The sequence below is a fragment of the Pongo pygmaeus genome, chromosome 21 (genome assembly GCF_028885625.2).
Source record: "Pongo pygmaeus isolate AG05252 chromosome 21, NHGRI_mPonPyg2-v2.0_pri, whole genome shotgun sequence".
In the NCBI taxonomy this organism is placed as follows: Eukaryota; Metazoa; Chordata; class Mammalia; order Primates; family Hominidae; genus Pongo; species Pongo pygmaeus.
Window position 1 is genome coordinate 59,858,826 of NC_072394.2, and position 15,808 is coordinate 59,874,633.

The 15,808-nt window shown below is 49.4% G+C and overlaps 1 protein-coding gene across 1 annotated transcript in view; it reads right to left on the reverse strand.

Annotated features, from left to right (window-relative positions):
- Positions 1-15,808, reverse strand: part of BMP7 (bone morphogenetic protein 7) — a 97,163-nt gene that overhangs the window by 13,229 nt on the left and 68,126 nt on the right. The window contains exon 4 of the mRNA XM_054468135.2: positions 180-377. Within this exon, the coding sequence (XP_054324110.1) occupies positions 180-377 (198 nt within the window). The remainder of the gene's footprint in view (positions 1-179; positions 378-15,808) is intronic.

Here is a 15,808-nt window from a genome sequence, read left to right on the forward strand (position 1 = left end):
TAGTTTATTACTTTTACAGAATTAAGATGTTCTGTGTAGGGGGGGATTTGGGGGTTTTCTTCCTGCTATATTTGTTCCAGAGCCATCTGGTGAGCACCTGAATGGATTTTGAGTCAGTCCCCTGCCGGGTCCCACTGGGGCCCTGCTGGGTTCCTGTAATCCCTCCCACCTGGGTGTACCTGCCACGTTGGCCATCCGCAGGGCTTCCTGGTTCTTGGGCGTCTTGGAGCGGTTCTGGCTGCGCTGTTTGCTCCCCGTGGACCGGATGCTGCGGAAGTGGACCTCCGTGGCCTTGAAGAAAGCCACCATGAAGGGCTGCTTGTTCTGGGGCCCGTGCCGCCCAATCAGGCCCGCCAACTTGGGGTTGATGCTCTGCCCTGGACAGGAAGCAGCCAAGTGCACAGAAGAGTAGTTACAGGAGGGCCATGAGCGGGACAGGGCTGCACAGATGCTATGTCTCCCGGTTCATTCATGAACTCCTTATTCCTCCATCCAGTAAGTATTTATTAAGTACTCACTCTAGGCCAGGTACCATTTAAGGAACTTGGAACACAACTGCGAAAGCAGCCAAGAAAACATCCTATTCTCTGGGTTTCCATGCAAGTGGGGAAGGCAGGCAGGAAATATAAGGGGTGGGGAACCAGGCTGAGGGCTGCGGAAGGTGGCAAGCTAGCGAACCCCATAAGTGCCATTCACATTCCATTGGCCAAAGCAGGTCGTGGTATCTGCCTAATTTCAGGGAGTTGGGGGGCAATCTTGCTCCATGCCAGGGAAGGTGGGAGCAACTGCAAACAACCCTAATGACTACAGGGACCATCTGAGCAGAGATCTGGGTAACAGTGAGTGAGGGGGCCCAATAGATGTTTGGGAAGAGTGTATTCCAGGCAGAGGGAACTGCAGAGGTGAATGCCCGGAGGCAGGAGCAAGGAGGGTGGGTTCAAGGGGCAGGGGTGAGTAGCAGGGACAACTGGGAGGGGCAGTAGGGGCACGAGTCAGGTCGGGTCCTATGGGCAACATGAGCACCTGCCTCAGCCCAGTGTCCTGCGTTGCTGGTGTTCCCTAAAATTCACACACACACGGAACCTCAGGATGTGACCTCATTTGGAAGCAGGGTCTTTGCAGATGTGCTGTCATCAGTTAAAATAAGCTCATACGGGATTAGGATGAGTCTTAATCCAGTGACTAGTGTCCCCATAAGAAGGCCACGTAAAGACACGGATGCAGACAGCCCGGGGAAGACAGAGGCCATGAAACACCAAAGATTGCCAGGAGCCTCTGAGGCCAGAAGAGGCAAGGAGGGATTCCTCCCTAGAGCCTTTGTAAGAGGACAACCCTGTGGCACCTTGCCTTTAGACTTCTTGCCTCCAGACTGTGAGACAATAAAGCCCTGTTGTTTCAAGCCACCCAGTGAGTGGAACTTCGCATCCAGGGCCCTGGTCAGACACCAAGGCGCTCTGCAAGAAGTAAGAACCACTAGGGTGGGACTTTCAGTGGTTTCTATAAGGCCACTCAGGCTGCCCCTGGAGAGCCGACTGCAAGGGTCAACCTGGAAGCAGGGAGACCAAGTGGAGGCAACAGAATGGTCCACGTGGGAGGTGACGTGAGACTGGACCCAGGGCAGTGGGGAGGGAGGCTGGTGAGAAACGGCCAGATCCTCAAGAGTTCATTTTTAAAATCCATCTTTAGAATTTATTTTGGTTTTAACTTTTTGTTGTGAAATGATTATAGATTCACAGGAAGTTGAAAGTCGATGTACAGGGAGGTCCCAAGTGCCCTTCATCCAGTTTCCCCCAAAGGTGACGTCTCAAATAACAAGAACACAGCCTCCAAACCAGGAAAGTGGCAGATTTAGGACTGAATTTGGGAAGGTATTATAAAAGGTGTGAGAAAAAGGGGAGTCTCATGAGACTGGCATGCTCTTGGTCCAAGCCCCTGGAAGAAGGGAGGGGCTGTTTACCAAGGTAGGGAAACTGAGGCAATGGAGCATAAGCTGGGAAATAGAGGGTGGAAGACAAAATGCAGTTTGGTTTAGCAGATATTGTCTGAAATCCCTACTTGACACCAAAAGGAAGGTGTCAGGTGGGCAGAAGGTGTCAGAGGTCTGGCCTAGGCTTGATCAATTGATCAATTGGAAGAGATGAGCTCTGGGCTAGTGAGGGAGGGAGCCGGGCCCAGGCAGGTTCAAAGCACTGCCTCTGTCACTTAATGCACAGCTGGGGCTCAGGGCAGAGTTTTGCACACCCTAAGTGCTCAATAAATGCTAGCTCAGGGCAGAGCTTTACACACCCTAAGTGCTCAATAAATGCTAGCTCAGGGCAGAGCTTTGCATACCCTAAGTGCCCAATAAATGCTAGCTCAGGGCAGTGGTCCAGACAGTAATGTAAGCTTGGGCATCCCTAGTATAGAGATGGCATTTAAAGCCAGAAGACCGGATGAGCTCGCCTGGGGAACGTGTGTACAGCCTGACAAGCAATGTGAAGGTGGCCTCTGTGTTCCACTGAGAGGTCAGGGGAATGCAACGGAGACTGTGCAGGAGTACCTGGTAAGGAAGGATCTGGAAGATGCTTGGGCAGGAAGAATGGGGACACCAACAGGGTATGGGGTCCCGGAAAACAGGGGAGAAGTAGAGGGAGCAAACTCCGTGTCCTGTGCTCTGCAGATGGACTTAAGAATACACTGTCTATCCACTGGCTTTGACAATGATGAAGTCATTGGCAAATATATATGTAATACCATGTCTGGGGGTGATGAGTATTTCAAAGCCAAAAATAAAGCATCCAGTGGAAACAAAGCCTGTTTTACTCATGACAGCACAAGCTCAGAGAAGCTGAATAACCCACCCAGGGATACCCGGCTTGGAAGCAACAAAGCAGAATCTGAACCCAGATGAGGATGACGGGGAGTTGGGAGGCTGAGCCTCTGCAGATATGGTGCCCCCAAGTTAGGTGGGAGGGGTCAGAGGCCAGCAAAAGCGATGGGCCCGTTCACATCTGGAATTAACTTCACCTGGAGTCCCCCAGACGGGCCAGAAGTCAAGAAACCCAGCCTCCCAGGACCAGATCGGCACCAGGGGGTTCACTTTGGTTTTTTAACAACTAGTGTTTAAAACAACAAATTTCCCCCCACCCGCCGCTATTTTACCTTAACCCCCTTTAACGTTTGGCTTTCCTGCATTCTTGAGCGGGGTTTCCCGGAGTTCACCCATCTATAATTTGAATGGTTCTATAAAAGAAACCATTAAAGCTGAGCCCCTAGGAATTGTGTTTCCCCCCCAGAAAGCTTTTAGGGTAAAATAAAAATGCCTGGCCTGAAAAGCTGATGCTGTTCCAGATACCTTAAATCCACGCGCTGCAAAAAGTCTCTCTGCAACTCTGAGCGAAGGTGTCTGGCTTGCCTTGGGCAGCTGTCAGGACAGCCACATCCAGGGAGCCACAGCCTCAGCTGAGAAATGTCAGGACAGAGGGGCAAGAAGTGGGTCTCCAGGGTGTTTAAACCCGCATCTGCCACTAACCAGCCTGTGTGGGCTGAGAGAGGCAAGTTGTATGCTGGGGTCTGAATTTCCTCACCTGTAAAATGCGGATGATGCCATGAAACTCATCTGTCCCCCCTTTCCGTGATAGCCAATCAGATTTTCATTAAGGCAGTTGTGCCTTACATAGCCTCCACCCTGGCCTTAGAGGTGGGGCCTGTGGTTTAATAAAAGGCAACTAATTCTCTGGGTACAGTGATTAGTTCAGTGATGAGCACATGACCCATTCTGGCCAATAAATGAAGGAGAGGTATCCTGGAGGTTTCTGGAAAAGAAGCCTCCCACTCTAGTGTCCAGAAGGAAGCCTGCCCTCTCTCTCTCTCCCCCCCCCCCACCCTCCCTCAACAGGATTGAAGGAGGAGGGATAGATGGAGCCACAGAAACAGCCACCATCTGGCAACCACAAGTGACCATGTTTCCAAAGAGGCCACCCTGGTAGAAGGCAGAACAGAGACCGGGTCTCTCCTGACATTGCTAAGTCACTGGATCAAGCCAGCCCTGAAGCCCGCATTCTCACCCCAGCCACTAAGATGAAAAACCCTTCGATTGCTTAGTCTGAACTGGTATTTTGGGTTGTTCTTGCCCCTTTCCTAGAGACTTGGGGACAGGGAGCATGGTGCCAGCCATCTAGGACCTGACATGGAACAGGTGCTCTGAGGGCAGGTATGGAATCTTCCCCTTTGTCACCAAGTTTGGGAAAAGGTTCAGGTTTTTAACCTAAAGGCTGAACAACACCACAGCGACACTTATTCACCCTTCAACAACAACAACAACAACAACAACAAATGGATACAGAAAATACACTGGCAATCCCTAAAAAAATTTAATATGTAGTCTTAACATGACCCAACAATTCCACTCCTAGGCGTGTACCTGCGAGAACTGAAAACACGGGTTCACACGAAAAACGTGTACATGAGAGTTGGCAGCAGCATTATTTATGATGGCTAAAAAGTGGAAACAACCCGATGTCCATTAACTAATGAATGGATAAACAAAATATGGTGAATCCATATAGTGGAATATTGTTTGCCATAAAAAGGAGTCATTTTCTGATCCATGCTACAACACGGACAAACCTTAAACTTGTTACACGAAATGGAAGAAGCCAGATACAAAAGCCACACATTGAATGATCCTATTTCTGTGAAATGTCCGGAACAGGTAAATCCATAGCAACAGAAAGTAGCTTACTGGTTGCCTAGAGCTAGGGGTTGGGGGAGCAGGGAGTGGCTGTTAAGGGATATTTTGGAGTGATGGAAATGTTCTAGAATCAGACAATGGGATGGCCGCACTACAATGAGAATATACTAAAAAAAAAAAAAAAAAAAATCACCAAATTGCACTTTTTGAAATGGTGAGTTTTATGTTAGGAAAATTAGATCTCACATTTTTAAAAAAAACTACAAAGCAAAACAGGGGTGGGAATGACCCACTCACTGTGCCTTAGAGGGACAGTTTGTATGAATAAACAGTAAGGATGCCTACCGCAGTGTCTGGCTGTTTACCCAATGAATAAATGCCTTGCCTCACCAGCAGCAGACTGGGAGCTCAGGCCCACCCCATCCTCAACACAGCCCCAGGGCAGATACTGCAACCTCACTTTGCAAAGGAGGAACAAGACTCTGAGTGAGGAAGGCCTTTGAGCTGGTCCATGGCAAGGCCAAGATTCGAACCCTGGTCTGTCAAAACCAAAGCCTGCATGCTCTGCCACGACAACCACAAGCCCTCGTGCTGCAAACACACCCAAGGCCTCCTTTCCGTCTGGGTTTACAGTCAGTACTCAACTAGGGTCAAGGCTCCCCAGAAGGGGGTGGGGCCTACACATGAGCTTGGATGTCAGCACCCCAGGGGTGGGGAGGGGACAACTTCTCCCAACAGCTAAGTCTTTTTGTCCCTGTTATTCCTTGAAATGTCAAATGCCTGACTATAGTCATTTGGAAGAAATTGGACTGAAATACTCTGAACTCAGTTATCTGACTTTTTCTTGGGGTACGGGGGCTCTGAAAACAATACCTGATGACTGCAAACAGAGGAAATCACAGAGAAGAATGCAGGCCCTGGAACATCTTGCTCAGAGCCCATTTGCGGGCAGCGACCTCCCATCCATCCCCAGGCGCCAGCACCGGCTATACAATTTGCAAGCCCTGGTGCAAAATGAAAATGCGGGACCTCTTGTTCAAAAGTGATTCATCATTTCAAGGTTGGGGCAGCAGAAGCAAACCCAGCACAGGGCCCTTCTAAGTTCACCCACACCCGTGAGGCTGGCCCCATCACACGCGCATGACACAGAGACAGGGTGCGATTCCACGTGATTGGGACTGCACCGTCAATCCTGTTTCATATCACTCTGCCCTTTACGTAATATATTGCAGACATATTTCCACGCTGACGAAACACACACTGACCTCCTCCCTGGTGGCCACAGAGGAGCTTCGCATCTGGAAACACTGAGACAGAAGCATCCTTTGCCTCGTCCTCTTCTCCTAACGTAGGTTCTGTGTCCCAGGCTTGAACAACTAACTTGTTTTTTCATTGATTAATTCATTCAGCAACTATTTATTGAGCACCTACTGTGTGCCAGGGGCTGGGGCACATCGGTGAATGAGAACGCGACCACCCTGGGAGCTGACTGGCGAGGGAGATCAGCTCAGGGGTGTACAGTGCTGTGTCTGATGGTGGCAAGGACTAGGAAGAACCCAGGACAGGCTGGCAGGGACACGACAGTGGGGCGCCGTGGCAGGGACACGACAGTGGGGCACCGTGGCAGTGACACGACAGTGGGGCACCGTGGACACGGCAGAGCGAGCCATGGGAGGCTTTGGGGAGGGAATGTTCCTGGCAGAGGGAATGGCACATGCCAGGTCCATGAGAAATACACAGTGTGTTTCAGCACAGTGAAGAGGCCAGTGAGGCTGGAGAAGTGAGCCAGGAACCAGAGGAGGTGAGGCCAGAGAGAGTGAGCGAGGAACCAGAGGGGGTGAGGCTGGAAAGCGTGAGTGAGGAGCCCGAAGGGGTGAGGCTGGAGAGAGTGAGTGAGGAGCCCGAAGGGGTGAGGCTGGAGAGAGTGAGTGAGGAGCCCAAAGGGGTGAGGCTGGAGAGAGTGAGTGAGGAGCCCGAGGGGGTGAGGCTGGAGAGAGTGACCGAGGAGCCCGAAGGGGTGAGGCTGGAGAGAGTGACCGAGGAGCCCGATGGGGTGAGGCTGGAGAGAGTGACCGAGGAGCCCGATGGGGTGAGGCTGGAGAGAGTGACCGAGGAGCCCGATGGGGTGAGGCTGGAGAGAGCGAGTGAGGAGCCCGAGGGGGTGAGGCTGGAGAGAGCGAGTGAGGAGCCCAAAGGGGTGAGGCTGGAGAGAGCGAGTGAGGAGCCCGAAGGGGTGAGGCTGGAGAGAGCGAGTGAGGAGCCCGAAGGGGTGAGGCTGGAGAGAGTGAGTGAGGAGCCCGAAGGGGTGAGGCTGGAGAGAGTGAGTGAGGAGCCCGAGGGGGTGAGGCTGGAGAGAGTGAGTGAGGAGCCCGAGGGGGTGAGGCTGGAGAGAGTGAGTGAGGAGCCCAAAGGGGTGAGGCTGGAGAGAGTGAGTGAGGAGCCCGAAGGGGTGAGGCTGGAGAGAGTGAGTGAGGAGCCCGAGGGGGTGAGGCTGGAGAGAGTGAGTGAGGAGCCCGAGGGGGTGAGGCTGGAGAGAGTGAGTGAGGAGCCCGAGGGGGTGAGGCTGGAGAGAGTGAGTGAGGAGCCCGAGGGGGTGAGGCTGGAGAGAGTGAGTGAGGAGCCCGAGGGGGTGAGGCTGGAGAGAGTGAGTGAGGAGCCCGAAGGGGTGAGGCTGGAGAGAGTGAGTGAGGAGCCCGAGGGGGTGAGGCTGGAGAGAGTGAGTGAGGAGCCCGAGGGGGTGAGGCTGGAGAGAGTGAGTGAGGAGCCCGAAGGGGTGAGGCTGGAGAGAGTGAGTGAGGAGCCCGAGGGGGTGAGGCTGGAGAGAGTGAGTGAGGAGCCCGAAGGGGTGAGGCTGGAGAGAGTGAGTGAGGAGCCCGAGGGGGTGAGGCTGGAGAGAGTGAGTGAGGAGCCCGAGGGGGTGAGGCTGGAGAGAGTGAGTGAGGAGCCCGAAGGGGTGAGGCTGGAGAGAGTGAGTGAGGAGCCCGAGGGGGTGAGGCTGGAGAGAGTGAGTGAGGAGCCCAAAGGGGTGAGGCTGGAGAGAGTGAGTGAGGAGCCCGAGGGGATGAGGCTGGAGAGAGTGAGTGAGGAGCCCGAGGGGGTGAGGCTGGAGAGAGTGAGTGAGGAGCCCAAAGGGGTGAGGCTGGAGAGAGTGAGTGAGGAGCCCGAGGGGGTGAGGCTGGAGAGAGTGAGTGAGGAGCCCGAGGGGGTGAGGCTGGAGAGAGTGAGTGAGGAGCCCGAGGGGGTGAGGCTGGAGAGAGTGAGTGAGGAGCCCGAGGGGGTGAAGCCGAGGTGGGTAGGGGCTGGGTCACGTGGGGTCTCCCAGCCCAGCGGGGGATTTGGGCAGGTGGCGACGTGGCCAGGGTTCTGTGGTGGGATACCCATTCTGGATGCCGTGTGGGGAACCAACAGGGCTGGGAGAGAGAGTGATGGTCCAGAAGCACGTCCGCTCCTGCCCGCCCCTCCTCCAGGCCCCACCATGCTCAGGGCTGGCCTCCCTGGGACCCTCACACATACTACCCTCCTCCTCCAACAAGCTCAACAACTCAGGGGAAGGATGGTCTCCTGCACCCACTGCTCCTGCACAGAAGCCAGCTCTAACACTGGCTCCAAAGCTTGTTCACCAGACAGGCCACAGCCAGCATGGTGCGCCTGCCCACTCCGGTGCAGTGGCCATCGGGGCTGCCTCGGGCATGGTGGGATGTTTAGCAGCACCCTTGGCCTCTTCTCACTAATGCCAGTAGCACCTCTCCATGTCATGACAACCAAAAATGTCTTCAGACATTGCTACATGTCCCCTGGGAGGAAAACCGTCCCTGGTCAAGAGCCATGGCTGTACAGACACACTCCCTAAGCAAGCCAAGAAAGGAAGATGTGTAAAGGTGAGTCATCGCAGCAGAGTCTGACCTACAAAACCCAAGAGAGAATGTAGTGCTTTATCAAGAAGAGATTAATGAATTTAGAAGGCGCATCACGAAGCATCAACCAGTGCCTGAAGATTCATTTACTGAACACGTGTTCATGCCTCGGGTACTGAGTCCAGCACTACCGTGTGCTCTGGGGTGATCCAGCAGCAAGACAGGCCCAGGCTCTGGTGGGGCCAACAGAAGGAAAGTTCCCTCCCATGAGCGACTAAATGAGGAGCAGCATGCAAATTAGCCTGATTACACCTAGGAAGAAAGAAATGTAGGCGGCCAGGTGTGGTGGCTCACACCTATAATCCCAGCACTTTGGGAGGCTGAGGTGGGCAGATCACTTGAGGTCAGGAGTTTGAGACCAGCCTGGCCAACACGGAGAAACCCTATCTCTACTAAAAACACACAAAAAATTAGCCAGGCGTCATGGTGCACGCCTGTAATCCCAGCTACTTGGGAGGCTGAGGCACGAGAATTGCTTGAACCCGGGAGGCAGAGGTTGCAGTGAGTTGGAGATCATGTCACTGCGCTCCAGCCTGGGTGACAGAGTGAGACTCCACCTAAAAAAAAAAATATATAAAATATATACTATAACATATAATATATATAATATACTATATATTATATTTTATAGTATGTTTTTTATATATTATATATTTTATATATAATATATAAAAATATATACTATAATATATAATATACTATATTATATATATTTTCTATTATAGTATATATTATATATATGATATAGTATATACCATATAATACAGTATATACTATATTATATATAATTGTATATTATTGTATATATAATATATAATATAGCATATTATGGTATATTATATATAATTTATATTTATAATATTTATAAATTTATATATTTATTTATGTTTATAAATTTATATAATATATACATATATTATACTATATATTATATATAATATATACTTATACATAGATATATGTATATATTATATATAATATATAGTATATATACTATAATATATAATATATAGTATATATACTATAATATATAATATATAGTATATATACTATAATATATAATATATAGTATATATACTATAATATATAATATATAGTATATATACTATAATATATAATATAGTGTATATACTATAATATATAATATATAGTGTATATACTATAATATATAATATATAGTGTATATACTATAATATATAGTGTATATACTATAATATATAATATATAGTGTATATACTATAATATATAATATATAGTGTATATACTATAATATATAATATATAGTGTATATACTATAATATATAATATATAGTGTATATACTATAATATATAATATATAGTGTATATACTATAATATATAATATATAGTGTATATACTATAATATATAATATATAGTGTATATACTATAATATATAATATATAGTGTATATACTATAATATATAATATATAGTGTATATACTATAATATATAATATATAGTGTATATATTATATATAAAATATAGAAGATATATTAATATATTATGTATTTTTTATGTATATATATATAAAGCACATACTAACGTAGGTGCTTGTGTACAGATGTAACATCTATTTTGTTCTAATACCCCAGGAAGGGCTGAAAAAGGTTATTTTGCAGGAGAACAATTCCTTTTCATTTTATGTTATAAAATATCAGATTTAGTCAGTGCGTGTAACTATTTACTTTATTTGTATTTAAATGTCCCGGACAAGTCACACTGGCTTGTAAGGCATCTGTAAGGCATAGGGGCGAGGTGAGTGAACGAACTGATGTAGGCAGGGAAGCAGGACCTGCATATTTTAACCATAAAATCTGTATCTTTGAGAAAGTTGGAAAATATATTTTAGCAGAGGTTTAATAAGTTTTTTTTTAAGCCTGCAGATTTGCCCAAGAATAGCAGATTTTGCAAAAAAAAAAAAAAAAAAAAAAAACAGTGCCTGATTGAATTTGAATTTCAGATAAACATATAATGTTTGCAATACGAGGGACATGCTGAACTAAGCGATTCTTTGTTGTTCGTCTGAAATTCAAATTTAACTGGGCATCTTGTATTCTATCTGCCAAGAGATTCTCCTTAAGGTTGGGATAGAAAGGCTTTCCCGCGGTGTAATAACTGAGCCCTCTGCAGGCTGCAGCAGCCAGGTGGGAAAGGGGCCTGGCCTACCTGACAGGCAGGAAGAGGGGCCCAGAGGTCATGGCTTTGCTGGTTTCTTCACTGGGACTCAGTGCTTGTCTCTCTGTGGTGTGTTTTGTTGCTTTTGGAAGTCTTAGTTTTTAAGTTACCGTACAGTAAAATCGACCCCTTTTGGTATACCCATCTGTAAGCACTAGCGCGTGTACAGATGCTGGTACCCAGCTTCAGTCGGGATACAGAACAGCTCCATGCCACAAAGAACTCTCTGAGCTGCCTTTTAGCTCAGTGGCTCCCAACCGGGGCGATGCTGCTCCCCAAGGGACATGTGGCAATGTTTGAGACATTTTTGGTTGTCGTAACTGAGCAGTTGCTACTGGCATTGAGTCGGTGGAGGCCAGGGAAGCTGTCAACATCCTACCATGCACAGGACGGTCCCCAACTGAGAACTACCCAGCAGTGCCAAGGCTGGGAAACTCCGCTTTGTAGTCACATGGCTCCCACTGCCGGCCTCTGGCAAACACTGACCCACTCACATCCCTATAACTGCATTTTCTAGACATTTCATACCAACGGACTCCTGCACCCTTCTGCATTGGCTTATTGCAACCTGCACAGTGCCTTTGAGATCATCCACGTAGCTGCGTGTTTCAATAGTTCATTCCTTTTTGCTGTATGTAAGTAGCATAATTTGTTTATCCATCCATCTGGTGGCTTCCAGCTTTGGTGATTACGCATATGAGAGACACCGTGCGCAGGTTTTGGGGTGAACTTACCTTGGCATTTTTCCAACGTAAAGCAGAAATTGAGTCCTTTACATTGCCAAAACTTCAGCCCTTTGCACGCTGTAGGCGCCCTCTGTTCACAAAGCATCACAGCTACTATTGTCTGAAGAGGCCAGGCAAGCTGTCTGACCACACCTTTGCTCCGATGGTCCAGAGCAGACTGGAGAATGCCCAATCACTGCAGGGAAGTGAGGCAGAAGCGGCTGGTGTGGACCCCACAGCCATGCCCAGCCCCCTCATGCCTGGCCTTCCTCCATCCACGAAGGCTGCACATTAGACCCTTTCCAGCCTCCCCTGCAGCTCCTGCTGGGGATGGATGCTGCAGGCTTCTCAGAAGTGTCTTCTCCCCAAAAAAGGTAGGCACATGATGAGATAAACATCCTTCCTCCTTGCCTACTGCATTTTCCTTCCATGCTTGGGGACATGGAGGCAGCCACACTGCCAACCATGATGAGAGAGCCTCAGGACAAAATATCAACACTGTCAAGGTGATGGGGCTGGAAGGGAAAAAGCCTTGAGTCTGTTGATACTCTAGCCCAGGGGCCAAGAAACTACAGCTTGCAGGCCATATCCAGCCCACTGCCTCTTCTTGCAAATAAAGTTTTATTGGAACACAGTCAATGCACAGTCAGGAACACATGATCTGTGGCTACTGTCACACTAAACAGCAGGCAAAAACAAATGTCTGACCCTCAAAGCCTAAAATATCTACTCTCTGGTACTTTACTGAAAATGAAAACCTTTGCTGACCCTGACTCTAACCAACCCTAGATCCACTTACTTCCAGACTTGTAGGGAAAACCATCAGTGTCCTCATGAGATAAGACATCATTATTTTCTATTATTTGCCAGTATAAGTATTCTGGGTACAGTTGATTCCATCATTGCTTCTCCACAAAAATGAAAACCCACCAATGTGTACCAAGCACCGTGCTAAGCCCGTTCCACGCATTGCTCCTCGCTGGAATCTCACAAGGTAGAATTGTGACCCCACATTTACAAAGGAAGAAAGCAAGGTCACAGGCGCAAAGTCACCTACCAGGGACCCAATGCTAGGGAGTGCAGAGATGGAGTCCACACCCTGGCCCAGCCGACTGGAGCCTGCAAGCTTGACCCCTGAACCATCTGCCAATGAGTCCAGGCGATGGCAGGGAAAAGGATCCCCCAAAATTCAGAGAGACTGCCCAGGCATGGATGTAGGTGACCTACGGGGACCCCAAAGGTAGGAGGGATTCACTGAGGCATAGAGGGAAAGGCCTTCTAAGAGGAGCCTGGAGGAGACAGGACTCAGAGTGAGCTGAGGACAAGGCCCAGCCAGTGCATCCTCACACCGCTGGCAAACCCCAGGCGACTTGAGCAAAATCAGCATGGCCAGCCCGAGGAACCCAGCGAACTCTGCGGAAAGATCCTGGAGAGCAGGCAGGGAGCACAGTGAGGCCCCTTGGTAAAGGAGGGGATGCAGCCCACCCACACCGCACAGGGGCGGCATCTCGGTTTCCTTGTGGCTTGTTTTCCAGGCCCAGGGCTACAGGCTACCCCTCCAAGGCCCACAGCACAAGAATGTTTCTCATTAATTGTGAAAAACACATTCACTCCAGCCATTTCTCTGGGTGGACCAAGGCCCAAGTGACAAGTGAGAACTTAACACTTGTGACATCTGCCTTGCTCCAATTACCCAATTCCGCCCTCCCCATTCCTGCCGTCCCAGCCCTGGAAAGACCGATCCGAGCCACTGGGTCATCAGGCCTTCTCTTTTCTCTCCCTCTCCGGCTTCTGGACAAACAGGATGTGAAGCAATCGCGTGGAGCAAAGGCCTCTTGGAGCCAGCTGCGCCATGGGTGGCATCGCTCACCAGCCTTGGCTTTGTGGGGCTTAGTTTCTGCAGCCGCCGCAGGCGAGTGGCTCACCTCCTGGCTCCTTCCTTAGCTGCCACAGCTGAGCGTCACACTTGGACAGCACATGCCATTCAATCCTTTAAATGCTCTGCAATCCCATCCAATTCAATCTGGAATGAGCATGAAGTGAGACACGTGCTGTTTGTCACAGGAGAGACGCTCGGGGCTCTCTGCATGCAGATAGCCAAAATGCACATGCTCCTGACCCCCAGCAGACTTCAGGAAGCAAAGATGGGGTGCAGGAGGGACAGAGGTGCCCTATGGCCTTGGAGCTCAGGGGATGGAGAGCCAGCGCTCACAGGAGCTGCAGAAATGGGTCCCCAACGAGGGAGTATAATATGAGGCAGACAAAGGCTCCCCGATCATCTTCTTGGATCTGAGAGGCAGGGCTGATTGACATGGCCCTCCTGAGTCTTGAGTGAGTGATTTCTTCTGCAAACAAGGAAGAGGAGGGGTACACTATGAACCAGAACAAAAGGCTGCAGTCCCTTACTTGGGACAAATGACCTGGTGCTTCCATGTCTGCAAGGACGACAGTCTCCCCAGCCCAAACCAGTCTTCATCTCTCTGCAGCAGGCTTTGCGGCTAGAAGACAGCACAAGGAAAATGGGCGTATTGATTTGCAGAGCAGCAGGAAGCCCTTCTGAACCATACTCAGAGCCTCAGACCTCATCTGCATGGCTTCACCCCTGCCCTTCAGTACATGGTTTCTCGCTCCTGGTCGGCCTCCTCCTAGAAGAATGTGAGCAACACAACAGCCAAATCTTCATTTTGTTCAGGCTGTGCCCCTGCTGCTTCGAACAGTCCTTGGCTCATTGTAGGGGCACAACGGTCCTTGGCTCATTGTTTGTTGAGTGAATAACTGTGCGTCCAACATAGGTGGAGAGGCTGTTTGCTGTAGGGAACTTGTTCTAACAACCAGATGCGGGGGTGGGGGAAGACCATCATTCATCATTCACTCCCCATGCTGGGATGCAGGGCCCATGAAAAGGCTATAATGTCTCTTAAAATTGGAAGATAAAACATGAACTTTTAGTATCTAAGAAAGTTTTGGTTTTTAATTCAAAGCTGGGCACCTGCAATTCCAGCTACTCAGGAGGCCGACGCTAGAGGATTGCTTGAGCCTGGACAGCCTGGGCAACATAGCAAGACCCCATCTCAAAAATAATCTTAATTTTTAATTCACCCAGAATTATAATATTCATCTTGATATTAACATGGCCATAGAACATACTTTTTAATTTAATTTTTTTTTTTGAGACAGAGTCTCACTCTGTTGCCCAGGCTGGAGTGTGGTGGTATGATCTCGGTTCACTGCAACCTCCACCTCCTGGGTTCAAGTGATTCTCCTGCCTCAGCCTCCCGAGTAGCTGGGACTACAGGCGTGCACCACCACACCTGGCTAATTGTTGTATTTTTAGTAAAGACGGGGTTTCACCATGTTGCCCAGGCTGGTCTCAAACTCCTGGCCTCGTGATCTGCCTGCCTCAGTCTCCCAAAGTGTTGGGATTATAGGCATGAGCCACCGTGCCCGGCCCTAATTTTATTTTTTTGTAATGGAGGGAGGAGCCCATGGAAGTCAAGGGCAGCCCTGGTCACTTCTGCAAAGGGGGCTCCTACAGTGAGTCCTGCAAGAAGCCTACTGTCTTCTGAGTGCTTTTTAGAAACACTTCCCTTCCCAGGTGAAAAGCCAGGTAAGACCTAACATGTTAGAGGGTCCTGAGGTCTCTACCTCCGGACGGCCAGGCTGGGTCCCCTGCAGGGGCTCATCTGCCCCTCCAAACCCCATCCTGAGGTTGCAGCCTGGTGAACACATTCCTTGGAAGATTTTCCAGCAAAGAGGAAGGGGGTTGGAGTCACAATCCTCTGGCCAAAGCCCAGGTCTACACCTGGGAGTCATGAAAAAGTTCCCCAGCCTTCTCAGCTTCTATTTCCTCACATATAAAATGTTGGTGATATCAATTGTGCTACCCGGGCAGGATTATTGTGAGAACTAAATAAATCAACAATTAGAACATCTAACATTCATGAGCACAGACAGGGTGCTGGGCCTGGGATTCAGCACGTTCTGTGAACTCACTTTCTTCTTCCAGCCGCCTACAGAATCCATGATGTTATTATGTTCATAGAACAGACAAAGGAACAAGACCCCAAGAAGTTGGAGTAGCTGCTGAGACCACACAAAGGTGACTGAGGAGCTGTGCTATGACAGGGCCAGCGGTGCCAGAGTATGTATGTGCAGCGGCTACTAGTCCATCCTGCTTCTAAAAGCTGCACCCACACTGGCAGCTCAGGGCCTGGCCTGCAGGGAGGGCTCCTCTGCCTTAAGGCCACAAGTGGGAGGAGCCCTGAGCTGCAGGATTCCCTCCACTCAAGGGTGCCTTGCCTC